The following is a 27,081-nucleotide window of genomic DNA, read 5'->3' as shown; positions in this document are numbered from 1 at the left end:
GCCTCTCTCTTTTCTTATGACATATTGCCCCAATGAGAGCTTTCTTTCTCCCCCCTACTCCCACACACTTCCTTCAGGCTCAGCATTACAATTCCTACTTCTAATCGGCTGTGTCATGAGATATTTAGGAACTTACTTGAGCTCAAGTGTGGTATTTTGGTGCAACTGTATGAAATGCCTTTTCTGTATCGTTTCCAGCAAAGATGTAATGTTCTTCTGCAATATCTGAAGAGTAGAACTGGGTATCTGGACATCTTCATCCAAGGTCCGATTTAGAGTCATTGCCTTTTTAATAATTTCTATGGAGAAAATTCATCAGTCATTTAATAAGTGTCTCAAAAATGGACAGCCCTGGAAAAGTAATGGAAAAGTTTAGAACTTTCTTCAGTGAGAACTTTCTCCATTCACCTAAAGTAGCTGAACCTCCAGGCCAGGCCAGGCCAGGCTGTATATCCCAATGCACTCTGGATGACCCCGATCAAAACACTCACAGACTTGGGATTACTAGTGTATTTAACGTCTGTCTTCCCCAGTGCCCCTATACTCTGTAGGGCAGGCTCTGCAGTCGTTACATTTACTTCACCATTTCCTGCACATGGCACAGACATTTGCACATAGAAGCTGCTCAATAAGTATTTATTGCATGAGTGAACTAACAACATTCGATACTACTATTTTTATTAAACATATTATTTGTTCTAATAATTTCCTTATCTTTTGCCCTGTAAGTCAGATTTCTATTGGATTTGTATTAGATTATGCCCTTACACTATAATACAAAAAGAAACACAAGAATATGTTTCTGACAGCCAGAAAACTGAAAATAGCCAGATCCGATGGAACACCACAACTAAATAGTGATTGAATTACTCTAATATTTAGGATACACTTTGGAACCACATCAAAGCTCCAAATCCCGTGCACTCCCACTGTGGGCAAAAGGATGGTGTCAAGAGTTCAGTTCAGCAATGCCACAGTATTGCTGCCTTTGCATCCATCTGTTTGGCCAAGACAGACGCCTGCAGTGACCTTTCACTGACACTCACACCCTCATAAAAGCACATGCCCTACACAGCAGCCAGCAGGGTCAGAAGCAAATGTAAGTTCCTGTTATGACAGCCCTTGTGATCTACAGTCTCTCTGCCTTCCCCTTGTATACCCTTTGGATAAGGCCCCCATGGAACTTAACAAAACCTTGTATTTTTGGACTGACCAATCTGGCCTTAGCCCAGGAACCACAAAGCACTCTACCCACAGACATTATCAAAGGCAGGTGCCCCAGCTACTGTCTCTCTGAACCTGTACCCTGCCTTGACTCCTCAGTGTGGCCCCTTAAGGTCTGTCGGTTATTTCCTGTGAGTAATAAACTTCTCTATTTCATTTTCTCTTGTGGTCTGTGGTTGGACCTTGGCTCATCATCTGACACTTTGTGCTCCACTTAATAAGTGTTAATTTGACAAATTCACAACAGATGGGGACGCACCATATCTACTTAATACTTAAAACCTGAGTGTAAGGCATAATATAGAAAATAAAAAAGGAAACATGCATTTTTAAAAGAATAAAACTCTCAGTGAAAGACTATGGTCTGGACACATCAGGATCCCCAATCTATGGAATATTCCAGTCCTTTAGCTCTAGCAGTCCAGTGTGAGTCACGCACATTTATTCAAAAATTTAAGAGTGAATGGGACTTTTCCTTCCAAATAAGCACAGACGCCCAGACTAGACACTGACCACACTACCTTGAATGCTTATCTTCAGCTTCTCAGTAAATGTTATGAGGTCTTGACTCTTGGTGAGGATTCTTTCAGTCGCCCTGGTCACATGTTGGCTACTTGTTAACACTCTATTGAGCTGATAGAAAATAAAGATCTCAGGTTAGTTTGACTTTGAATAATATGTGAGCTTTGTTTCCAGTTGTCTCTTTTAAATAACAAAATATATTCTAGAATACAAAGTAAAGATGTACAGTATCATGTAAGTCAAGGTTAATGGTTCAGGATTGGAAATTGACTAAATGGTTAATGAAATAACTTACTGCTCACTGTGTGTGAAAAAAAGATGGCATGTTTTTTAAAAGCAGCCTAATGGGTTATTAAACCACAGACTTTCCCAGTGTCTTTACGGTGAAGACCTTATATTCACTTTAGGACCCAAGTGTACAGAATGTAGAAAGGAAAATCTTACTACTTTGTATCATCCATGAGAACTTAATGGAGGAGTCAGACAAACTGGATTTTAGGTCCAATTTCCCAAGCTGGAGACCTGTACATAACATCTTCTAGCCTCATCGATAGCATGGGGAAAGTAACACTTACCCAGGGACTATGAAGATAAAATCTGAAGATGTCTGTAAAGCTGGCAGCCCAGGGACTGAGACTTGGCTGCCCTCAGCTGTTGCTTTCATTAGGAATGTTACAATTTGTAAAAGGAAAGTTTGTTTGTAATTTCCAGGGAAGTAAAGTAACTCAGACTGGGTCTGAAAGTATTTTCTAGTCAAAATCCAAAGAGAATCTTCTTTAATGGATAGAGAGAATTTATTTTAATCAGCTTATCACTTCCAATCAATTGTCTGCTCACTGAGGTACTTAAAGTCCATGCTTAAACTCTCAAACTCTTCCCAAATCATCATTAATTCTAAATGAACACGAGCCAAGCTAATACTTCTTTTAGGGTGCATGACTGTGGGTGTATGTGGATGTTGAGAGACACAGAATAGATACATGGTGTATATATGCACTATCATATACATATCTAAGTACATACATGCAGATATATGTGCACACACGCACACGAAATTCAAAAGTAAAAATTATAAATTTGACAATAGGCCTCCCTCACCATCTGTGAATGGTGAGATTTCTTTTGGGGGAGATCACTGAAATCCATTCATCTGACATGGGATAAACAGAATAAGAAAATTCCCTGCTGACATCAAAACGAGCTCACTTGCCATTCAAAGTCTGTAATCAGAAGCATGGACAGCACACAGCTGCTGTGGGCTCTGCTGGCTCTGTCCCCTGAGACGCAGCAGGTAAGGGTCCTGGCATTTGGTGGAGTGCTTCTGAGCACCCGCGCTCACCATATGCTCAGTTATGTGGTGAATTTAGGACGAGGAAGAAACCGCAGGGATGTCTGAATCCCACCCCACCCCTTGGTTCACAGGAGAAAATGATGGTCAAATGGCAAGGTAACTGCCCAACTCTTCCTTCAGCATAGGTGACGATAAAAATTAAGTCAGGAGCCTTTTCTCGCTAAAGCATAGAAATGGGCCAGGTTGAGACCAATTTGATCATAAAGTATCTAGAGCACAGCTCCTGAGAGGAAGAGGCTACCCTGATCTAACCAGAATCTTCCAGCCCCAGTGAAATTGCTCACAAGCGCTGGGTGGGGAGCGGGCCCTTTATGTGAAGACTTTACCTCCCTTTGCAGGTCATCTGTTTGTTCTACAACACCTTCAAGTTGAATTTTTACCAGTTCCTTTTGAGTATTTTCTTTTAATAAAGACTCCTGAAAAAAAATGAAGACAACAAATCACAATGCTTCAAAATCAATTTTCTGATTCTTAACGAAGCATCGCTTGTTATTACCTATTTTGCTCACAGAAAGAAGTTCTTCTTTCCTTGAGCTTGCATTAAAAAAATCACATTTACTTAAGTTTTGATTATAGCAATATGTTTTAATACTGTCATCTTTTGCATTATATTTCTAATATAGACATGAATTTAAAGTGCTCTGTTGTGCAAAATCTGACACTGCTGCTATTCTTGGGGAAGTCTGGCTTAATTTCAATATCAGAGTCACATAAATTTTAACCCTAACTGCTAACACTTTAAAAAACTTACTTAAAAAAGTTTACTAGGCTAAAATACAAAAGTATCAAGTAAAAACATGCCTTTATAATGACCAACAATTAATCGCTTAATTTATGCCAACACTCTTCTAATTTTTTACTTATATGATTGTATTTAAACCTTATAGCAACCCTGTGAAGGGCTGTGGGGGAGTTAAGTGACTTGCCCAAGGTCACTGTGTAGGTAAATAATTAAAACAATGAACAATTAAGAGTTTATATTCTTAACCTCCTGCAGACTTTACATAAACATGAAAAAATATTTAAAGGAATTGACAAGTGGTTTAAATGAGAGCAAATCATTCAAAAATAGTTAAAATTTAAATCAAGTACTTATCTCACTTGATAAATTTAAAATATAGTTATATCCTTGGGACCCAAACTGACAGAAAATAGTATTTATTGATTGTGTCTATAGTGAGTGGAAAAGAAACTTTAGTCTTTGCTGTTTTTTTGAAAAATTATTTTGAGAATTTTTTCTCATCTTTCAAAAACACTATTTTTCCACTTGAGGAAAGACAATATAAAAACATCTCTTAGAGTTCCCTAACCTTTCTTTAGGTCTATGGAGAAAAGACCACTATAGACAAGAATGGATTGATGAAACAGCTGAATTCCAACACACACACACACACACATACACCCCTAAGGAAATGTTTAGTCTAAGGAAAGCTTTTGACTAAAAAATACATTCAAGAATGACTATCCTTTTTATTATTGCACAACACAGTGTTTTGATTCTCTCAAATTCTAATGTGTAAGTTTTAAGCAAAATTAAGAATATTTTTTTCCAATTAGCATTAAAAATACTAGCATTGAATGCTGTCTACTAAGTCAATTTCTTAACTTCTCACCCTTTGTTTAGACCCAGATCCTGTTTGACTAAACATAGAACTGTGCTTTAGCCCCAGAGATTTCTAAATATACAACCTTCCAGGTTGGAGAAACTTTGGTGTCCTCCAGTTAAGAATAATACCTTTACAGAACATAGTTGATCTGGATCATATTCCACCATTAAAGAAGATACTCTCCAGATTTATTTCCTGTATTTGTATTAGGACAGCTATTTTCAAACATCCAAAGGTTTGCCATAAAAAGGAGTGAGTGGACTTTGTCGTATTTCCAAAGGCAGAAGGACCATGGGGGTGGAATTTATAAAAAGACATCTAATGACCAGCTTTTGCACAATCAGAGCTGCTCCACAGTAAAATAAGTTAGCATTGGGTAATGTGCTTCCTGGTCACATTCAAGGGGACGTTGGACACCAGGCAGTGGTGAGCACTGGGAATGAGAAGAGGTGGGAGGACAGACAGAATGACTCCGACAGTCCCGACCAACTCTTCAACTCTCGATGACAGTTTCTACCCATTTCCGTATTCCCAGTACCTACCTGGAGATACTTAGTTCTATTTTCCAGGTGTGACAAAATTCCACTTGGGACGGGAATAACGCCGGTGAGGTTCACAGAAAGAATGGTATTGCCGATACTGTCTAAGTCATTCAACAGCTCACCTACACATTCATCATTACAGGCTAAAAGAAAAAGCTCAAATTAATGCAAAACGGTCTGCACCTTTTCCCATGGTGTGCATAAGCCATTTTGCAATAAAATCATGACACAGGCAGAGCACACTACAAGGCTCCCAGGAACCATATCTGACTTCATTCTCACACCAGCCATACAATGGGAGGTTAAGCAGGAAGCACTAAGCCTCTATTCTCAGAGGATGACTCTGAGACTCAGCTCAGACCACTGACTTCCCTGGGGGTCGCACGGAAAGACACAACTGATCTCAGAGTGGACTCCAGGTCTGGCGCACGTTTTCTTATACTGCTCTGACCTTTGCAGTGTAAATGCTCATCTTTGACTTGGACTAATGGCAACGAATTCCAAATGTGTTTGCTTGCAGAGCTCGGTCTGTCATTTCCTCAGATAGTTTACAGACACACCGAGTACAAATGAAGGAGACTTCGGGAAAAAATGGGCGTGTTTTTGCTTATAACAAACACATAAACCAAAGCAAAAAAGCTCTTGAATGCCATGCTCTTGACTGAAATTACTTCCTCCATATCTTCCCGCACTGAGAAGACATCCCAAGATCACTACTTCACGTAGTTGCTGTTAAAATAAATCAGAACTGGGGAAAACATCCACCACAGCCAAGAGCTAAAGCCATTATTGACCTTTGGGCAACACAAATGACAACCCCACAAAGGCATTCCCCTCTCTGCACTGACCGACCCTTGCCTCCACCAAAGGGATATAAATGCAGATAAACTATGAAGTTGGAATCGCTGTGCTGCTCAGAGTGCTGGAGCGATGAATGCTGTCATCCTTGAGTCTTCTGCCTCAGCTCCAAACGCACTATGAAAAGTTCAGCTTGGCAGACACAAAGGCAACCTATGCTTAGTTAAAATAAAATGGGACTTGCTGTACCCTGCTGATACCATAGGGAACCATCACAGGAAAACATCTGGGAGGAAAAACCATCATTTAACATTTAGAGAAGGAAAATACCCACAGATACAATTGCTTTCCACCAGAATGTGCCTGGGTTCACACTCCTCGCATCGCAGCCCTGAGGTCCCCGGCCTGCAGACACACTGGCCAGACCTGCGGTCACAGTCACCATGAACAGAGCCACGCGGGCTGCAGTCACACCTCTGGCAAGTGCCACCTGGCATTCGGGGGTTCCCATGATAGCCCAAGGAGCACCTATAGAAAGGAAGATATGCAAGTATGCAGGTAGAGACAGGATCAACACCATAAGTTAATATATAAACCAGCTCTGGCCCCAGGACAGTAATCATTTCACCAAATGAAATGCAAAGAACACAGGCCCATTTACCTCATTCGACATTTTATTTTCTAAAAGGAGGATGAGATGGTCACAGAAAGTGCATTTACTTAACACACACCAGATTTTTTTCGGCAATATCAGTCACATACAACCAAACTGATAGTGACTCCCAAATCACGTTAGTAAATATAGGAGCGGGTGTGCCCAGCCATTTCCACGTGACGACTCCACAACGTACCTTTCACAATACCGTCCTTCATAGCCCGTAACACAGGCATCACAGCGGAAACCATGATCACCTTCCAAGACACAAGTGGGACTAAAACTGGAGGGGAAAAAAATTTTTGCAGTGTCAGATAAATAATTTCAACTCTTTCTTACGGTACTTGATCATTATTCTTAGGGTACATGATAATGTTCTAAAAGTTAAGTGACTGCACTGGACAGGTAGACGAGGTTTTCAGGGCTTAAAATCTATTAGGCAAAAAAAGGAAAATAAATATGTAATCAATACAAATGTGTGCCCCTATTGTATCCAAAGACAATCAATAGACATCTGTCCAGTGACAACCATGTGAGTGCTGAGGGGAGGAAGGCCTATCCTGCAGGTTACAACTAACTAGTCACCAAACAAAGAAGCTCCCAGGTGAAACGATCTTGTTCTGAGATTGAAGAGAAGAATTATCTGACTTATTAGAGGAGAAGGTGGTTAGAGAGAGCTGTACATGAGTGCAAAAAAGTGTGAAACCCAGGAGAGAGAAGATAACTGTATAAATGCTGGTGAATATAATAGGCTGTAAAGAAAGGCAAGCAGGAAAAGGTGGGGAAAGAAAAGCAAAGAGTGGGGGTGGAATTTGCAAATGAATGGAGCTACAGGTAGGGAGTCCTCTGAAGGGCCATTAGAAGCAAGATGACAGAGCCGCTCAAAGTTTAATATCCACTCAGATGTTGATCTCCCTCACTAATGGACGTCAGCTTTTGGCTTACTCCTTTCTTTTCAACAACCTCTTGACTCCATGGTTTAAATTACTAATGTACCATGCACCATCTAGAAGCTCAGCTGGTACTGCAAACTATTGAAAAAAACCACTGGTGTAGTCTGGTTCTGTTAGCCAGTAAGAGAAGTTTTCAGAATGAGTTACAGGGTTCTCTATCAGCCTCACTTCACTTCTGACTTTTTTTCTGCTTAAATACTAAAGAGACCGACACGACTGGAAACACAAAATAGGTAGAAAATAAAGCACATCTTGTAGGGACTCTCAGATGCCTAGCACACATAGATTTTTCAGATCTTCACAGTCTCTTCCTAGTAGTGTAACTTTTAATTTATTAGCATGGGTTTTAAGGATGGGTAAAACATTTTCTGATTGAAAAAGTGAAATATTCAAACAGTACAGAAATATGCAAAGTAGAAGGGTGAAGTATTCTTCCAAATATTTCTCTGGGCATATATAGCCATGGAGCTATGGATATGGATAATACATATGAAGAATTTTTTCCAAAATGGTATCACATTGTATATTCAATTATGCAATTTAATTGGCCATTTTCCCAATTCTGTACAAACAAATATACCTTATTCTTTTCTCAGTGTTTGTACAATATTTCACCCCAGGTATGTACGACATTGTGTATAATAATCTCCTATGTGTAGTTATTCAGTCCCACACCCCACAGTTCTCATGAGTACAAGCAATGCTAAAATATATCCATCTTTACACACACATGCGAGTATTTCTATAGCTTAGATTACAGGAGTGGGATTGATAAATCAAAATTTATATACAGATTTAATCCAAAACATTAAATAATAATAGCAACAATAAATTTTAGGGTACTTGATAGTTTACAAGGGAAGTTTACACAGTACCTCTCATTTGGTACTCTCCATCAAGCATCACTTACTTGAAAACAATGAAAGACATAAGATTCAAACAAATATTAAAAAGAAAGCTTCATTTTTGCATAGCAAAGTTGGTATTTGATCTATATGTGTTCAATGCCTTGTCAAATATTCTAAGCAATAATAAAATGCTATTTATGAATTACAATTTTCATTTAAACCAAAGAGGACCCAAAGAGGACTCTGTTTTTTTTTTTTTTTTTTTGTTTGTTTGTTTGTTTGTTTGTTTCCTTCAGATAATTCTGTACAAGCATGATGAGTACAAGGTAGAACTTGGTCCCAATTTCATCACTATGTAGCATTTCCCCACTTCAGTCATCAGCATGTATAAATTCTAACCCCATTCCCTCACATTAAACAGGAGCTCAATTCTTTGTATCTTTATTCATAAAACAAATAATAATGCATCTCTAGGTACTCTGGATACATATGTTGGAGGTGAAAATTAGCCTTCAAAAAAAGAAACCTGAAAGTCTCTTCTGTAATTAGTTGCATTCTAACACCCCAACACCAATACTTTGCTTTTGAAAAGATTCTCTTCAAATGCTTGTGAGAATTGAACACTCTTAAAATGAGCTTTTCTCAGCACAAGGAGAATATTAATTTAAATAGATCATATAGAGACCCTGGAAAATGAGGCTGAAAACTGAATCAGCCCCAGCTTCGGTGGTGCAGGCGTGTCACACACCTGTGTAGGCTCACCTGGCAGGATGGCTGTGAGGACAGGTGCACAGAGAGCAGTCGCCGGCTGAACCAGTCACCTTCCCATAGTACCCAGGGGCACACGTATCACAGTGGTCACCAGCAGTGTTATCGCTGCAGTTCTGGGGCCCCACATTTCAGAAGGAGAGGGAAACAATGGGAAATTGTTAGAAATCATCCTGATCTGATAATAGTTAATCACTACCATGTTTCATATCATATTTTTTTCTTAATTCTTAAGGGAGAGCAGTTTTGTTTACGATTGTTAAATCAGAAACATTGCCAGCTCTGTGGCCTTCATTCACGCATTCATACTAGAGCCTAGAAATTACTAATACATTCTTCTTACTGAAAATATACATAAGGCATCCAGCTTTCAGAGCCTTAAAATGTGAATGTAAAATATATAGTGACCTAAAAGGCTATTTGAAGCACACCAGTTTTGTCGGGGTTCAATGATCACATGTGGGGAGGTGAAAGAACATAAATGAATGGAAAGAAGATTGAGGAAACAGACAGTGAGGGAAGAAAATGCAGGGTTTTAGAGCAACACCAATAGACTCCTGCAATAACCAAATCATTTCCAGTTGAATTTTTGTCATCATTTGGACCCATGAGCCCAATATTTAAAGAAAAAGTAAAGGTAAAAGAAGTAATTCTTGACATCTGATGCCAATGCAAAACCTGTTTTTGGTCAGTTGAATCACTCTTCACCCAGCCCTGTCACCCAGCCCTGGGTGCTGGACTCTGTGTCTGACCACAGGGACAGAAAGTCTCAAACTGACTCAGACTTTTATCCTGGGCAGCATGAAAGGATATAGAAAGAAAACTTTTTATATGTTTGAAAAACGATTTTTAACTTTTTTTAAATTAAAAACTCTTCCAGCATTTTTCATTTAAATCGTATTTGCCAATGATATATATGATAAGGGGTTAATATCCAAAATTTATAAAGTATTCATACAACTTGATACCAAAAAAAATAATCAATCTAATTAAAATATGGGTGGAGGACCTGAATAGACATTTCTCCCAAGAGGACATACAGATGGCCAACAGACATATGAAAGGATGCTCGATGTCACTAATCATCAGAGAAATGCAAATAGGAACCACAATGAGATGTCGCCTCACACCTGTCAGAATGGCTATCATCAATAAATCACCAAACAAGTGTTAGAGAGGATGTAGAGAAAAGGGAACCCTGTGCACTGTTGTTGGTGGGATTGCAAATTGGTGCAGTCACTATGGAAAACATATAGAGGTTCCTCAAAAAAATTGAAAAATAGAACTACCTTATGACCCAGCAATTCCACTTCTGGGTATTTATCTAAAGAAATACAAAACAACTAATTTGAAACGTATATGCACCCCTGTGTCCATTACAGCATTATTTACAATGTGGAAACAACCTAAATGACCATCAATAGATGACTGGGTAAACAAGAGGTGGTACATACATACAGTGGAATATTACTCAGCCATAAAAAATAACGAAATCTTACCATATGCGACATGGATGGGCCTAGAGGGTATTATATTAAGTGAAATAATTCAGGCAGAGAAAGACAAATACCATACAATTTCACTTATATGTGTAACATAAAAATCAAAATAAATGAACAAACAAACAGAAACAGACTCATAGATACAGAGAACAAACTGATGGTTGCCAGATGGGAAGCGGTTTGGGGGAGATGGGTGAAAAAGGTGAAGGGATTAACAAGTACAAATTGGTAGTTTCAAAATTGTCACAGGGATGTAAAGTACAGCATAAAGAATATAGTCAATAATATTGTAATAACTATGCATGGTGCCAGGTGGATACTAGACTTACCGGGGGATCACTTGGTAAGTGATAAACATCTAACCACTATGCTGCACAACTCAAACTAATGTGATATTGAATGTCAACTGTAATTGAAAAATAATTAAAATAAAAATAAATAAATCAATAAAACTGTATTCCTCTTTCACTTGAAAATAGATTTTGCTAGGATTCAGTTGGCCCCTAAAACTGATATCTCTTTAGAAGTAAAACTTGCAACCTCTCTCTTAAAAAGAAATTGTGTTAAAGAGTTATCTTAATGATAAAACATAAGGCTAATAAGGAATATATATTAGATGATGAGACAGGATTGTAGCAGATTTTTTTTTGGTTTTTGATTGCTAACATCAACTTCAACATTAAAAACTCCCCCTAATATATAATGGATTATGAGCTCCCTTGTTTTCAAGATCCTAGACAATTACAGACAAGCTGCCCCAAAGAGTGGCAGGGAAATAAGAATCTGTTAATGTGAACTGACATGTGGGATGAGTTGGTTGCTATGGGAACTGTACAGAGAACACCGATCAATTTTTCAACTATAAAAAAGGTGAGTCCTATCTCCCAGAAAGGGGGTAGCTGGGGAGAGGGACTCCTAAGGTGTTTCTCTGGTCCTCAGTCTCTCCACCTCCTTCCAGGTCACATTTCTGATCAATCATTTTTATGATAAACCCAAGACCCAGTGACATGAAGAGGGAGGAGCATCCTACCATGTTTCCCCGAAAATAATACCTAGTTGGACCATCAACTCTAACGCGTCTTTTGGAGCAAAAATTAATATAAGCCCGGTCTTATTTTACTATAATATAGGACCAGGTCTTATCTAACATAATATAAGACCGGATCTTATATTAGTTTTTGCTCCAAAAGACGCGTTAGAGCTGATGGTCCAGCTAGGTCTTATTTTTGGGGAAACACAGTATGTGATGGATGACAAAATCAGATCCAAAAAGGTCTTGACTTCCATCTAAACAATAACAAACACATAGGAAGTGCTTAAAAGATTTTGTCAAATGGAAGTGAATTGTTGTACTAAACCACAAAAGGGATCTAACAGATGAAGACTGAAGAGGAAAAGATCAGGCCCCAAATTCAAAGAGCAGGGACTCAGGTACTAAACCTGTCAGAAGAATGTAAGCGTCTTAGTGTCTGGTCAGTTTAGTAGAGGCAGCAGTGACTGGGCTGGCAAAACCCACAGGCTGCATTCCTGGAAACACAGTACCTAGAAGTACTGGAGTAAAGGCATTGGACTCTGGGTATGATACTTTAAGTCAGATGCTGACATTCACACCTCAGAATGGTGAACAGACTCAGAACCATACCACACAACCACCAGGTACACATAAATTGACGATATCTGACCAAGAGGGCTGAAGATTCAGAACCTTTGGGTATGTAAAAGAGAACTTTTATCAAATGTTTTTACAAGTTATTTGTTAAAATATTGTCACTTTCCATGAAGAAATTTGAACTGGTGGTTTGTCTCAATGACTCCAAAGATTAAAACTGCACCAATGGGTGAATGATCCCGTGACACCTGTTCCACGAATCATTGGGGCTGCCCAAAGATGAGCTGAGCTGCTGTGGGAGTGCTGGAGGTGTGTAAACATACATTAAATAACCACTTGGCGTGCATGTTGTATTCAGTCTTAAGATCTGAAGGGACTCTGACAAAAATAGGTCTGTTGAAACCCTGAAATTCTGAACTCTAAGCCCAGACGTGATTTTCTGTTTCGAGTGGGTTTGCATTACAGTAATTAGCAATACACTGTAGCCATGAATAAAAGAAAAGTCGCTAGGGACACAGAGCACAGATCTTCTATAAAAAAGGGTAAGAACAAGAAGCAAAATGCATTCTGCTCAACACTGTGAGACGGCAGAACAATCTAGATTTAGAAACTTTGTCCAGTCTTCTGGCAATATGTATATCCACTATTGTTTACTGCAAAATGTAACAGGCCCAGGGGAGGTCTCTTAAGGGTCCTAGGTCACATCTGGCCAATCATTACCCCCAGGGCAGGGCACTGTCTGGAAGCCACCCATCGTTGTTTATTCTGGGGAGATTCTGCCGCGATCTTTCATGGACGGGGGTAAGCAGGCTCTGTTCTTTCCTGGGTACAAATAGACTAGTGAGCCGCAGATCTTAGAACTTTCTTCTAGTGGATTTGGGTCAGAAAAGGCAGGGTCATAATTTAATGTCCGAGGAATACCTAATCTTGTTAAAGTAGCTACACCAAGGAAAGAGGCAGCCTGAAAGAACTGATCAACTTCTTTAACTGTTCATGAGACCTTTGTCCCCACGACTGGCCAAGGGACCTTCCCAGTTAATTACATCTCACTTTAAATTTAAGTTGCCTGAAATCAATTCTCCTTAAATCCTTAAAAGAGATTTTCTCATTTTCTCTATTAGCATTTTACTTTTGCCTGGAGCATGAGCTGATTAGAGTGAATAAATTTTTCTTAATAGTGTTATAACTATTTGCATCTTAAGTCCATTTTACCTTGGATGACTGGAATAATTCTTTAATTCCACATATACAATGGGGTCAGCAAAAATTAGCACATATCTCTTGATTGAGGAAAACCATGCAGTACTTCAGTTTCTAAATTCACCTGTGCACTGCTGTACTTTAGCAGTTTTCCCAGCAGAAATGGCCTTTAAATACCACATATGAAAGGCGCTTCTGAATAAAAGAAGAGGAAGACAGATCGAGTGTGGGTGGAGGCCAGTTAGTCTTAATTCTCTGTCCCATTCCTTGTGATTGGGCCACACCCCGGACCTCTAAGGCATCAAGTATGTCTCTCTTGGGGGGCAATTCATTTTCCTTCAAAGAGTTATTAGGTTGGTGCAAAAATAATTGCGGTTTAAAAGGTTAAAAATAATTGCAAAAAACACAATTACTTTTACACCAACCGAATATTTTACCTGAGGTAAGTTAGTCTTGGCACAATTTATACAAGTTACCAATGTTTCCACAAGTTGCCAATATAAAGAATGAGAGTTCAGGAGTAGGACAATGGTATCAGATTATTCTGTTATCAGTCGGGCTTAGGCAAAATTATGGACACACGAGTTTGTCCTCAGGGCCACAAGACTTCAGTCTGGGTCACTTTGTCCTTTTCAGTGATCAAAGTTCTCTTCATGTCCCTGAGATCAATCTAGGGCAGGGGTGTCCAAACTTTTTTCAACGTTTTTCACCAAGGGCCATATGCGGTGAAATACACAAACAGCCGGGCCACTCACTCGAGGTGAAGTACCTATGGCCTCACCTGGTTTATTTAAGTAAACTCAATATATTTTTGGAATTTGCTGCGGGCCAATTAACAATGGATCAGGGGCCGCAGTTGGCCCGCGGGCCGCAGTTTGGACACTCCTGATCTAGGGGAAGGCAGGCGAGAAACAAATGCATACTAAGACGTTGAGGAGAATGTGAATTTTTTTTTTTTTTTACAAATGCAAGGAGAGGGCAGTATTTTACACAGAGAAATAAACTTTCAACATCGGCATTAACTTATTTTAAGATTTCCAGATGACTCTTCAAATTCTACGACACAAAATTCTCATCTACTTTGACTACACACCACTGCACCACAAGTAAAAACAAGGCACATTTAACTAATCCCCAAATTGATGCCCGCTAACAGATTCAAGGAATTAAAATTTATAAAAGAATTTCCACCAACAATGTCAGTCCACTTAGCTAGACTTTTCTGAAGAAAATACATGCATACCTTACATTTAGTTAAATTTAAGTTCTTTGTAAACCAAGGAACCAGCGTGACTTTGAACCAGAAATTTAAACGTTCAGTGCCTACTCTAACTCTAAACTTCATGCAAGCCCCCTCACAAACAAGCATACCAGACACGTTCCTGTTTCAGGGTCACAGATGTCACTGTGGTTGTTGCAATTGCAGGGCACACAGGGAGCAAGCAGAGGGCGAGATCCCCTGCCAACACTTTCCAGAAGCTTCCCTCTGTAGTAACCAGGTGCACAGTCCTGAGGGGGTGCAAAAGGAAAGAAAATGAATAAACAACCTGATTTAAAAATGGGCAAAGGATTTGAATAGACATTTCTCCAAAGAAGATACACAAATGGCCAACAAACCCATGAGAAGATGTTCAACATCACTAATCACTAGAGAAATGCAAATCAAAACCATAATGGACATCACTTCACACCCATTGGGATGGCTACCGTGAAAAAAAGAAGGCAGAGAAAAATAGGTGTGCGGGAGGATGTGGAGAAAATGGAACCCTTGCACGTTGCTGATGAGAATGTAAAATGGTGCAATACTGTGGAGAGCAGTACGGCAGCTCTTCTGAATTTAAAAACAGAATTACCGTATGATCTAGCAATTCTACTTCTGGGCATAAACTCCAAAGAACTAAAAGCAGGGTCTTGAAGAGGTATTTGTACGCCCATGTTCACAGCAGCATTACTTACAATAGCCAAAATGTAAAACCACCCAAGTGTCCATCAATGGATGAATGGATAATCAAAGTAGGGTATATATACAATAGAATATTGTTTGGCCTTAAAAAGGAAGCACATTCTGACGCACGGTAAAACTTCCATGAACCCTGAAGACATTATTCTAAGTGAAATAAGCCAGTCATAAAAAGACAAATACTATATGATTCCACTTATATGAGGTACGTAGAGTAGTTAAATCCATAGAAACAGAAAATAGAATGGTGGTTACCAGGGACTGGCGGGAGGAGGGATATAGAGTTAGTGTTTAATGAGTACAGAATTTAAGTTTTGCCAAATGAAGAATTCTGGAGGTTGGTTGTGAATGTACTCAACACTACTGAACTGCACACTTAAAAATAGTTAAGATAGTGAAGTTTATGTTTATGTATATTTTACCACATTAAAAAAAATTTAAGAGAAAAAATAATAGATAAGTATACGTTTTGTTAATCACTTGGAGTTGCTATAACAAGCATATTTCAACTCAAAACCAGGAAATGGATTTTAACTACAGTCTCCCTACCTGACATGAAAGTCCAGCTGTGCCGGGAGGACAGAGACACTTCTCCAACAGGGAGGCCACCTCCCTCCCTGGGTGCAGCTCTTCAGCCTTCCTGCCCACCTCCATTGAAATGTTTGAGATTCTGTGAAACCGTGTTAAGACGTGTGAGACGAAACACTAATATTTAGAGAGACACTTTCTAGAAACATAGCATATTACATAATGGTATTTGTACATATAATTAAACCAGAGCTTTCCTCACAGTTTGGGATTAGTTCCTATTCACAATTATAAAGGAAATGTAAAAACATGTTAGCACTGTCATTACACAGTGAAGTTCTTCAGTTAGCATTTTAGAACTTAAAAATAGTGTTACAGAAAAAGTATCTGAGAGACCTCTTGAAGGACCCGTTTGGCCAAAACTTAGTGGCTTTTTTTATGGGGTAAGTACTAAATGAGCAGGTGACAGCATTCCCTGATTCATCATTACAAAGGAATGGGCATTGCAGTTTAAAGGCAAAGAAAGCAGAACTTAATTTTTTTTTCCATTTTATCCTCATCTAAGATATCACCATTATGTACTTACATTTTATATCCACATTAGTAAGGGAGATGGACAATCTTTGTCAATTTTCATATACTTCACACTAATCCTAATATTTAATAAGGTTTTGGTGGAGAACAGAAATACATATATTAAGAATGAGAGGAAGTAATGGAGGTGAAGCAGATCAAATCCCTTCAGCTTGCTTTCACGTAAGAAAAATGTTTTCTAAATTACAGAAGTTTCCAAGTACCTGCTTTGCTGTAATCCTTGGCCATAAGATGCTTTGATGAGGATGTACTCAATGTTGCTAAGAACAGACATAAAATCTGAGCGTGTGACAGGTTTTTCAGAAACGGAATTAAAATATTTCCAGTAATTCTGCGGATGAAACACATTCAATTAAATTCAGAGTACAAATTCTCAGAAGCAATGAACTTACAAAGAAAATGATTCTTTCGTACATTTCTCCAGAAATGAGCCCAGTTCTGTGCATGACCCTAAGTTTAACTGAGGAAGATTGCCTGTCACCTCCCAGAGGCAGGGGCAGTTCCAGTCTCAGTTATCCAGACACACATCACCTATGCCAGTGCCAGCCACATAGTAGACAGTCAATCAATATCTGCCAAGTGAATGAATACTCACTTCCTAGACCCAAGCAAGTCCAAAGACTTCTTACCATTATGTCCACACAGTTTGAGACTTGTGTACCAAGACAAAGAATTTAAGATGCAGTTGCTATTATATTAACATAAGCTTTTAATATCCCTGTTTTGAGAATAGAAATTTGGGTCATTTTTAGAAATCTTGCTAAAACCATTGCAGTTTTGATCTCCAGGTCTCTGTGCTCATTCTATTACAGCCGCTTCATGACTTCATTACATCTATAGCAAAGTTCACACTTTTATGGGGCTTATATGAAAAGAACGCATGGTCACCTCTTTCATTCCCACTTCTTGCTCTTGTCTCACTCCGTTCTCTGGTGCGGGCGCATCCATATAAATGACTTGCTTTCTGGTCTGGCCTCCTTTGATGAGCACTTGAGGCTCGAGGTTGAAGGTCCCCATGCCATTGGAGGAATAGAAGGCCACGCTGTACTTCAGTTTGCCACCATAGGCCATGAGCTGCCAAATAGTAAATGGTTGTTTACTTCTCTGACAAGGCATTGGTTTAAAAATATGTCATTACAAGCCTGCTGCCATTTGAAAGAAATCGTGTACTTAAAAATACATCACCTGGGTAAAATATGTTGTCTAGACTTTGCTTCCTTCTAATTCTACTTAATTATGGATTCTTAAGTTCACTTAAGCTATATTCCATTTTTTGTTAAGTCATTTTTTTACAAAGTTTTTTAAAATTAAATTTATTGGGCTAACATCGGTTAATAACATTATATAATTTTCAGGTGTACAACACTGTAATTCAACTTCTGTGTGCTCTATTGCGTGCTCATCACCAAAGTCTAGTTTCCCGCCATTACCATGTATCTGACCCTTTCACCATCCCCGCACCCCCTTTCCACTCCTATGTGGAATATAATACAAAGTTTCTTTAAATAATTTATTGAAGTATGATTGGCTGTAAAAAACTGTATGTATTTAATGAATAAAACTTGAAGAGTTTTGGGATATGTATTCACCCGTGAAACCATCACTTCCATTATAGCCACAGACATATCCATCACCTCCCACAGATTCTTTCTCGATGATACTAACAAAGGTAAGCTCCAGAATAACAAATCAATGTAGTAACAGTCCTGATTATTTTCAAACTCCTTTGAATTAAAAATTATCTATGTCAATAGACACACTGGATGTATATTCGCACATTTTAACGATCAGGGTGAATTCATACAAAGACTCCAATATTTATATAAACAAAAATGTAAGTGATGTCTTCAAAAGACTTTTATAGAAGGTTTTTATTTTCCCCCAAACCGAGTGACAATTTCTTGAGAAGGACCTCCCAGGCCATAGCACCCAGGCTTGTACTGAACTTATATTAGTAAAAACAATAAATATTTGCTGAATGACTACTTTGAGAAGGAAAACAACATGATTTGAATTTTAAAAGACTTCAAAATTAATGAAAATTTTTAAAGCACCATACATTTTGGGGGATTTTTATAAGTGTTAAACTTCTCCATCCCCACTTAGAAGAGGAAATTAATAACCACTTCAGTCAATGATGGGCAAACCCAGTATATTGTGATTTCAAATTATACCCATATCCCCTTGGGAATGTGGACCGGCTCTAGGCTGGCTGTGGGCCTCACCTGGTCTCCCTGGAACTGCCCTGGCAGCCGCCAGTAAAATGGTTCTCCATGGACATGTTGCCTGACGGTCACGGCGTCCAGGAGGACATCAGGGGCCTGGTAATACACCCCCTCAGTCGTACCCCTGAGGTTACTCTGAGAAACCACACGCAGAAGAGGCTGATCTGAGCCCAGAGTTACCTAGTCATAGAAGGAAGGAAAAACGCACTTTAGGACATGAATTTACTCCATACCTTTGATTTGTCCGATTCTACCATTATTTCACAGGTAAGAGAGCTTCATTATTAAAACAGGGATAATAAAAACTTTTCCTTTAAACTTAAACCCTGATTGAAATGAAGTGAACATGTTTTAATCGATTGCATTTAGGGTCAAACTGCTGCTACACGGGACAATGTTCAGTTATAAGAAGGACACTGTTGAGATATTGCCATCTTATCTTCTCTCCAACTAAAGCTTTCGATAGATTAGCTAAGGAGCAACACTGAATACCTTTACTGCCACCTCCATATATTTCTCTGGACAGCAGAAGCAGAGCTCTGATTCATAACTAACCCAAATTAGTTTCTCAGGATTTCTGATGCCTTAAGAGCAAAATTTAATGTAAGTACTTGACTGTCTCTCCTCCCCGCACCCAACTCCCAAGGGGAGAGGGGTTCAAAGCAGAACATTTTAACTGCATTCTTAACTTACTGGCATCCTCACGTAACCCTCCACCTCCGAGCAGAGTTGTGACAGCCCAAAGCAGAAGCACGGGGTGCACCCCAGAGGGTTGTCAGCATGGAGAGCGTAGGTGCCAGCTCGACACTCGCTGCACTGAAGGCCAAGGACATTTTCCTAGAGGGAAAAAAATAATAGACTCATTTTTACCTAAAAAAAAAAAAGATGATGTCTGAACAAACAGAAATGAAGTAAATCATAAAAGTCATTTTGGATTAAGAAACGTCCCTGGACTAGCTGCTCCTTAGGCAAGTTCCTTAACCTCTCTGAGCATTAGTTCTCTCAAAAACTCAATCAGGGATTCCCCATAACAGCTGATGATCAGAATCATCTTGAAGCTTTTGGAAAGTACACATTCCCTGATTACACTCTCCTGGAGGCTTCAGGTGACTCTGATGATCAGTCAGGGTGAAGATCCATGGATGAGGTGGTTATTAAGGCAAGTGTCTCCCGTTCTAACGGGCTATAATGAGAACTGCTAGTATCATAAATGTGGGAAGCCAAAAATATCCACTGATGTTTCCATTACTCCCAGGCTGTAGAATCTACCTGAATTGTCCCTTCCTCATCCCCAGTCACTAATCAACCCAGTACCCTCTGGATTCCGTCTTTCCAGCCCCAGGAAAGGACCAGAGAAGGTGACCAGAGACTCTTTCAGGCCTGTAATTGCATTAGTTTTCCCATTGTCCTTTGTTATGAGGACCTGGTCCATGGTTCTTACAACAAAACACAATGGGAAAACTAATGGAAATACATGGAATTAAACATGATGTTGAAATCTTACCTCCTCGGAAAATAAGAAACATGAAATTTCCTTTAATCTGGTCAGCATATACAAAAGAATAATTATCAGCTCTAAAATCACAAATCTCCTTGAGCTCTGTGTTATCTATTTTACCTATATATTCAAGACAGGTTGGCTACTCAGCCAACGGGAACACATGGTAGAAAACTCAAGAGTGTTTTTCAAATCAGTTCCATCATCTCGCATTTGCAATGACCAGTAAAATTTCCATTTAAAGAATCATCCATCATTCTAGAAGAGCACATGTGAAATTTAAACTCAGACCTGCAAGGTATTGTTTACTTATTATGAGACGTGTCTAAAACCTGGCTGCTTATTTAAATAGTTAAAAGCTCAAAAGTCACTATGACGAGAAGGTGAGAAGAAGAAAATGGAGCACCGAGGGCCCATACCTTGCAAGAGCAGGTACCAGTTTTCTCTGCACAACTGCAAACACCCTGTTCCTCATCACAGGTGTCCACCAATGTCCCTCTCAGGTCACAGTCACAGGCCACACAGTCTGGAAAGTCTCTGAAGCCAAGGGAGCACTGATGACAGCTCGGTCCAGCAAATGCAGGCTGACATTGGCAATGGCCAGTGAGCACATTGCACTGAGGACTGGCTGACCCTTCACTGCTGCAATTGCAGGCCTGAAAGAAGGGAATAAAATAACACAACTAAATACATAAAAAGGCAGCTTTCACATTTTCATAATGTGCACATATTGGGATGATCAGAAAACACTATATGTGGGGAAATTATATGAAGGAATGGATCTCTCGATACTGCTCTATGGATGAACTCTGCCACATGCCAGCAGGAGGCAGGAACGGCATTGTGGACATTTGTGCACCTTTGTGGCACATGTGACCTGAAACTCAGTCTGCTTCATAGGGCCAAACAGTCCCGCAACATTATTTTAGAAGCAAAGTAATTTTACTTCTGTTCTCAAAACACAAACTATATCTAAGTTTAACTGAAAAAGTTACATAAAAAATTAGAACCCTTTGAGAATGGACATAAACCCCCAATAAAGTGGTTGATGCCCTTCTCCTAGAAGATGGTATATATCATATAATATATTTAAAAGGCACTAAAATAATTTTTTGACCTTCTAACCATCAATTCCACAGCTAGGGTCTTGAAGAAGTCTTAGAATAACGTAGTTTGATGGTGCTGTTTCTTTCACTTTGATTCCTACAATCCATATTGAGTTGTAAATATAAACCATCAAGCTATTCAACAGGTTAAAATCAAGCAAATAGAAGAAAAGGAATTCAACTCGCTAGAGCAAAGTAATGCTCAGTTAAGAAAACGCACAGATGGTCGCTCACACCTGGCATCCGTGCTCCAGGTCGTAGCCCCAGTACTTGTCCTCACATTCTCCACATGTTACGCCTCGAGTATGAGGGGGGCAGATGCACTCCCCCGACGCTGGGTCACATGTATTCTGAGTGCGAGCACAGGCACAGGCTACAGCAAAGACAGATGTTGGTGTTACAGGTCAGGACAATCAGTGCAACGGAAGGGGTAAGAACTGACGCTACAAGTTATTCCCCTCTCACTAATAATCTAAACCATTCTTTTAGTTCCTGAAAGAGACCATGTGATTCCCAAGACCCCCTTGTGTCTCATGGGAGGTGGTTGTTCCTCCTTGCCAAGAAATGCTGCCGGATACGGAATATAGTCAATAATATAGCAAGACTAGTCAGAGGGATCACTTCTTTAATTATATAAATGTCTAACCACTATGCTCTCCACCTGAAATTAATATATAATAATATTGAATGTCCACTGTAATTGAAAAATTTAAAAAGGTGAAGGGAAATAAGAGGTTCAAATTTCCAGGTGTAAAACAAATAAGTCATGAGGATGTAATACACAACTTAGGGAATATGGTCAATAATATTGTGATAGCATTGTAGTGTCAGATGGTTGCTGGACTTATGGTGATCACTTCTTTAGGTATATAAATGTTGAGTAACTATTGTGTGCCCCTGAAATTAACATAATATTGAATGTTAGCTATATTTTGATAAAAATCTTTGAAAAATAAAATAAAAATAAATGCTGCTGGAAGAGAGGTAACGTGGACACAGGGGTGAAATAGAACAGCCTGGAAAAACCCTGGATAGGTGGGAAGAACAGATAGAACTAGTATTTATCGAGCATTTATTGTGTGCCAGATGCTGTGTTAAAGACTTCATGTACAACCTTAAAAATCCTGGATGGACATCATAATTAGCTTGTCCATTTTAAAAATGAGGAAATTAAAGCTAAGTGAAGTTAAGTAATTAATCTAAGCTCACACAATTAATAGAACCTGACCAAAGCTTATGGATGTATCTGGAATAAGGATACAAACACAAAGGTATGAAATTCTACATGTAAAGAAGAGAGAAAAAATAAAGGAACTTAACAGAATTAGAAATCAAAGGAGGGTTCAAAGAGAAGTCTGGAAATAACTATAAAGTCTCAAGAATGAATTCAAGAGCTTACGTGTACAGCCACCGTCCTGGAATGCATAGAAGCCACGTGCACACCTGTCGCACCTCTTCCCAGCTACACCTGGTACACAGTGACACTGGCCTTCCTCCGTGCAGTCATCCGACATGGAGCCCATCGTGCTGCAGTTACAGGGCAGGCAGCCAAGCCCTGTGTCCAACCCGTAATAGCCATACTGTTTCATAGAAGGGGCAAAATCGTGGAAGCCAAAATACATTTTAATCAGTAACTAATAATACTAGAACGTTTTCCAAATCAAATGCGGGGTGTTTCATAGAATCATAAAGTGTTCATTCCAGTGCTTTGTAAACTGAATACATACTCTCTAGATAGGGACGCACAGCATACACCAGTTGCGTTTTTTGGGTGTTAGCTCTTTCAAGAAGTCAGGAATTCATTTCATTTGAACCAAGGTTAAGTTGTCAATTATGGACATCACTAATCCTTTAATTGTATGCAATGACCAGTAGGCATCTTACCAAGCACTGCTCACACCGCTGTCCGGTCACATGTGGTTTGCAGTCGCAGAGACCCGTCTCAGGATGGCAGATGCCAGAAAGGGAGCCCTTTCCATGGCAGTCACAGGCTAACACACACACACACACACACACAAAAACATAGTCGTGTCCATTTCTGGGTTTGGTTATGAGATCCCTTAATCCCCAAAAAGGAAAAATTGTACACATTCATGTTTCAAATCACAAAACTAAAAAAACATATATTACTTTGAAATAACTTTAAATATTTAGCATTTTTTCTGAAGAGTAAGCCAAAATAGGGTTGGCAAAGGAACCATCACAGAGGAAATAAACTACTGAATCTATTAAGATAATTATTAGCAAACTAACTTGACCAATTTCATAAATTCCTTGAAAACTTTTAAATGACCCACCAATGTATATCCACAAATCTGCATTAAAAAGCATGCAATGGAGATTTCAAAATCAATGTAGCCATTTTCTCTCATTCCAATCATGTCAATATTTAATATTTTAAAGCTCAGTTATAGCAATCTAAACAAATATATTTCATAATTTAATGAAAAACATTTCCCTCTTCTAAGTCACGAGTCATAGGTAGTTCTAATATATTTACCTTCAGGCTAGATGTTTCAGTTTTATCCAGCTATAATATTGATGATTAAAGCTACAAAATCCCCTACCTTTTCAGAGTGATGGAATTTAATGAAAGCAAGACATGTTTAATTGATATTCATACCACAGGTGTCAATATGCACTTCATTTTAAATATTTAATATGTTCACTGGGCCAGATTGGTGGCCCAGATGGTTGGAGCGCCGTGCTCCTAACGCCGAGGTCACCGGTTCGATTCCCACATGGGCCAGTGAGCTGCGCCCTCTACAGCTAAGATTGTGAACAACGGCTCTCCCTGGAGCTGGGGCTGCCGTGAACAGCCGGAGGTCAGCATGAGCTGCCGTGGGCTTCTGTGTGCTGCCACGAGCAGCTGGTGGCCAGCGTGAGTGGCCGGCAGCCATCGCGAGCAGCCAACCGACGACTGGTGACCGACTGCCTCCCCCAGGGGGAACACAAGGCTCATAATACCAGCATGGGCCAGAGAACTGTGAACTACACAACTAGACTGAGAAACAATGGTTTGAACCAGAGTGGGAGGGTGGGGGTGGAGGCGGAAGAAGGGGAAAAAAAAATATGTTCACTGACAAAATACCCCAGGCATGTATACTATTTATGAAAGCTTGGATTCAGAAAATGCACAATTTCAGTCATATGGTATAATAATGTAAGAAAAGAAAAGAAAAACTTTGCAAATTATCTCAACCCCAAGCACTCTGTGTGGAAGCCCACTGCAGCGGGAGGTAGAGTAGTGGGAGACGCTGGAAACTGGAAGGCTGATGGTGTGGGGACAGAGCCAGGAGTGCCGTTTCCAGGCTCTCGGCCTCACGCGGAAAGGTGCTGGCTCAGGTAGTAACTGGCCATCAACTGTGACTGGATGGCCCTCAGCTGTGGCTAGTTGGCCGTCAGCTGAACCAGTGAGTCATTGGCCACTGCTATAACTGCTGTGGCTATGCTAGCAGAAAATGGGGGCTAGCAAGAAGATGAGGGCTGGCAAGGGCTAAGCGTGGATTGCAGATTGCAGAGAGGCGGATTGCAGCTAGCAAATGGGGAGTCGGTCGGTTGGCAGAAAAGCGGACAGCAGATCGCACATCGTGTGAATCCAGCCTCCAGTGAGACTATAGTGGTATGACTCCCCTACCTATGGCTCTGTGGGTGTTCCTTTTTGGCCTCACTATATCCTGCGTTCTTATGTGGGGAGCGGGATCAGAGACCCCGCAGGCCGCCCTGCACGACAGATGGTCAGGAGAAAGGTGGTGGAATTCTGCCTCCTTGACTGACCTTGGCCAAGCTCTGGAGGAACTCTCTCCCTGGAGGTTTCCCCTGGTGGAAGTGCGCTGACACTAACAGCTCCTGCAGGAGGCCGGTTAAGTGCTATGGGCCCCATTCACTGCTGCCCTTTCTGCTCTGCCCATTCCTGTAGCCAAACTTTGAAAACTCTACTACCTCTTTATATTAAACATGCCTTTCATTTCCTGTATTTCTGATGCTTGGACTTCCGGGGACTTGCTGACTCTGAGCCCCTCCCAGGGTTAGTCTATTTCTAGAGATAGTAAACAGCTGGAATGCCTTTCGTGTGTAAATCTATCAGCCCAGAGCCCACACCCCTGCCTGCCTTCTTTACTGGGCTCTCAAGTTCATCCACTGCCCTAAGCACCCCAGAGCCAGGCCTCACACAACTAAGGACAGCCCCCTATGCCCCAGAGCCTGCTAAGTTATTCAAACCAACCAATCCTAAGCCTGTTTATCCTGCCTCACAGAAACCACAAAAAGGCTCTAGCCCACATTTTCCCTCCTGACCAACCCGGGAGCTTCCCCACACCAGCCGCATGCTGTGATGGGTCCCCCTCCTCCTGGCATCTGTCTTTTCAATGGTAGTCATCTAATCTGCTGGCCTTGCCATACCCAAATAATAATAAAGCTTGTATTTTAAAACACTCCTCAGCCTCCAACCATTCTCAACTGTCTCCCATCGAAAACATCACATACATACACCCACATTTTCTCCTCTCTCTTTCTCTCTCTCTCTCTCTCTCTCTCTCTCTCACACACACACACGCACATATCACCCGACACTCATACCCTTAACTCTTTATCTGAGGTTCCATCTTCCAAGCACTCTTCCTGAAGTCTCCAGGTATTTCCCAGGTACAAATTCTATGAGCAGATTTTCAGTCTTCATCTTGCTGTGTCTTTCTAAGGGATGGGACCCCTGACTGCTCTCTCCCTTTTGAACTTTCTCCTTACCAAGTTTTCCAAACACCCATTCTTCAGTGTTCTTCCTATTTCTCGTGTATTTCTCCCTATTTCTCATATTTCCCTCTGGGCCTCCTCCTCTGTGTCTCACTTAAAGTTTTCCCTTCCTTTGGTGAAAATTCAAAGTGCACTGTATGATCACCACAGAATACTAATGATAAGAAATCATATCTATCATACTATCAGTCACATTACAGACAATATTTCATTTAACCTTTGTAGCAAACTTAGGAGGGAAGCATATAATTTTCTCTATTTTTTGGTGTGAAATTTAAACCTCAGAATATCCTTCTGTAATAACAATTATAATAGCAATTATTAATAAAAAATTGTTCATGTCATAACCAATACTAGTTTAAAACCATTGCTGATTACCGAATTCATGTATTTTAATTCTCGTGAGAACCCCACAACAGGAAAATTATACCCACTAACTTAATTCACATGAGGTTCCTTTAATGTTAGAGCTCAGCAGAATTCCCACAGCCCTTTCCTTTCTCAGTGCCACTCTCTGCCTTGGACAGCTGTGCCCACATCTATCACTTCAACTACCAGGCTCTATTTCTTCCCTGATTCCTGCATTCCTCAATATCCAAACGCCTTCCCAACAATTCCATAGGACTTCCCATGTTAGTGATATTGAACACTGAGTTTTTTACTTGGGTTAGCCTAATAAAATACCGTATTATATTAGCGTGTGGAGGGGATCTTTGGAAGTCCATAAAAGGGACTCTGTTCTATATCTGGAAGGATTTCTACTGAAATATCCAGAAACAGTTGTAGGAATTCATCACATCACAGCTAGGGATGGGGGAGGAGCAGATGAGAAAAGAATAAAA

The 27,081-nt window shown here is 40.0% G+C and overlaps 1 protein-coding gene across 1 annotated transcript in view; it reads right to left on the bottom strand.

Annotated features, from left to right (window-relative positions):
- LAMA1 (laminin subunit alpha 1) overlaps window positions 1-27,081 on the bottom strand; it is a 159,963-nt gene that overhangs the window by 47,581 nt on the left and 85,301 nt on the right. The window contains exons 20-36 of the mRNA XM_033087811.1: window positions 23,375-23,481; window positions 22,890-23,070; window positions 21,727-21,863; window positions 20,804-21,040; window positions 19,580-19,723; window positions 18,887-19,066; window positions 17,550-17,735; window positions 16,865-16,992; window positions 16,089-16,209; window positions 14,951-15,088; window positions 9,263-9,384; window positions 6,896-6,982; window positions 6,379-6,572; window positions 5,247-5,389; window positions 3,424-3,513; window positions 1,746-1,857; window positions 137-299 (exon numbers count right to left, since the gene is read on the bottom strand). Coding sequence (XP_032943702.1) covers window positions 137-299; window positions 1,746-1,857; window positions 3,424-3,513; window positions 5,247-5,389; window positions 6,379-6,572; window positions 6,896-6,982; window positions 9,263-9,384; window positions 14,951-15,088; window positions 16,089-16,209; window positions 16,865-16,992; window positions 17,550-17,735; window positions 18,887-19,066; window positions 19,580-19,723; window positions 20,804-21,040; window positions 21,727-21,863; window positions 22,890-23,070; window positions 23,375-23,481 — 2,470 coding nt within the window. The remainder of the gene's footprint in view (window positions 1-136; window positions 300-1,745; window positions 1,858-3,423; window positions 3,514-5,246; window positions 5,390-6,378; window positions 6,573-6,895; window positions 6,983-9,262; window positions 9,385-14,950; window positions 15,089-16,088; window positions 16,210-16,864; window positions 16,993-17,549; window positions 17,736-18,886; window positions 19,067-19,579; window positions 19,724-20,803; window positions 21,041-21,726; window positions 21,864-22,889; window positions 23,071-23,374; window positions 23,482-27,081) is intronic.

This window comes from Rhinolophus ferrumequinum, chromosome 19 (assembly GCF_004115265.2).
Source record: "Rhinolophus ferrumequinum isolate MPI-CBG mRhiFer1 chromosome 19, mRhiFer1_v1.p, whole genome shotgun sequence".
NCBI classification, from domain to species: domain Eukaryota; kingdom Metazoa; phylum Chordata; class Mammalia; order Chiroptera; family Rhinolophidae; genus Rhinolophus; species Rhinolophus ferrumequinum.
Note: the sequence above shows the minus strand (reverse complement) of the source record. Positions and strands in the feature narration are given on the sequence as shown.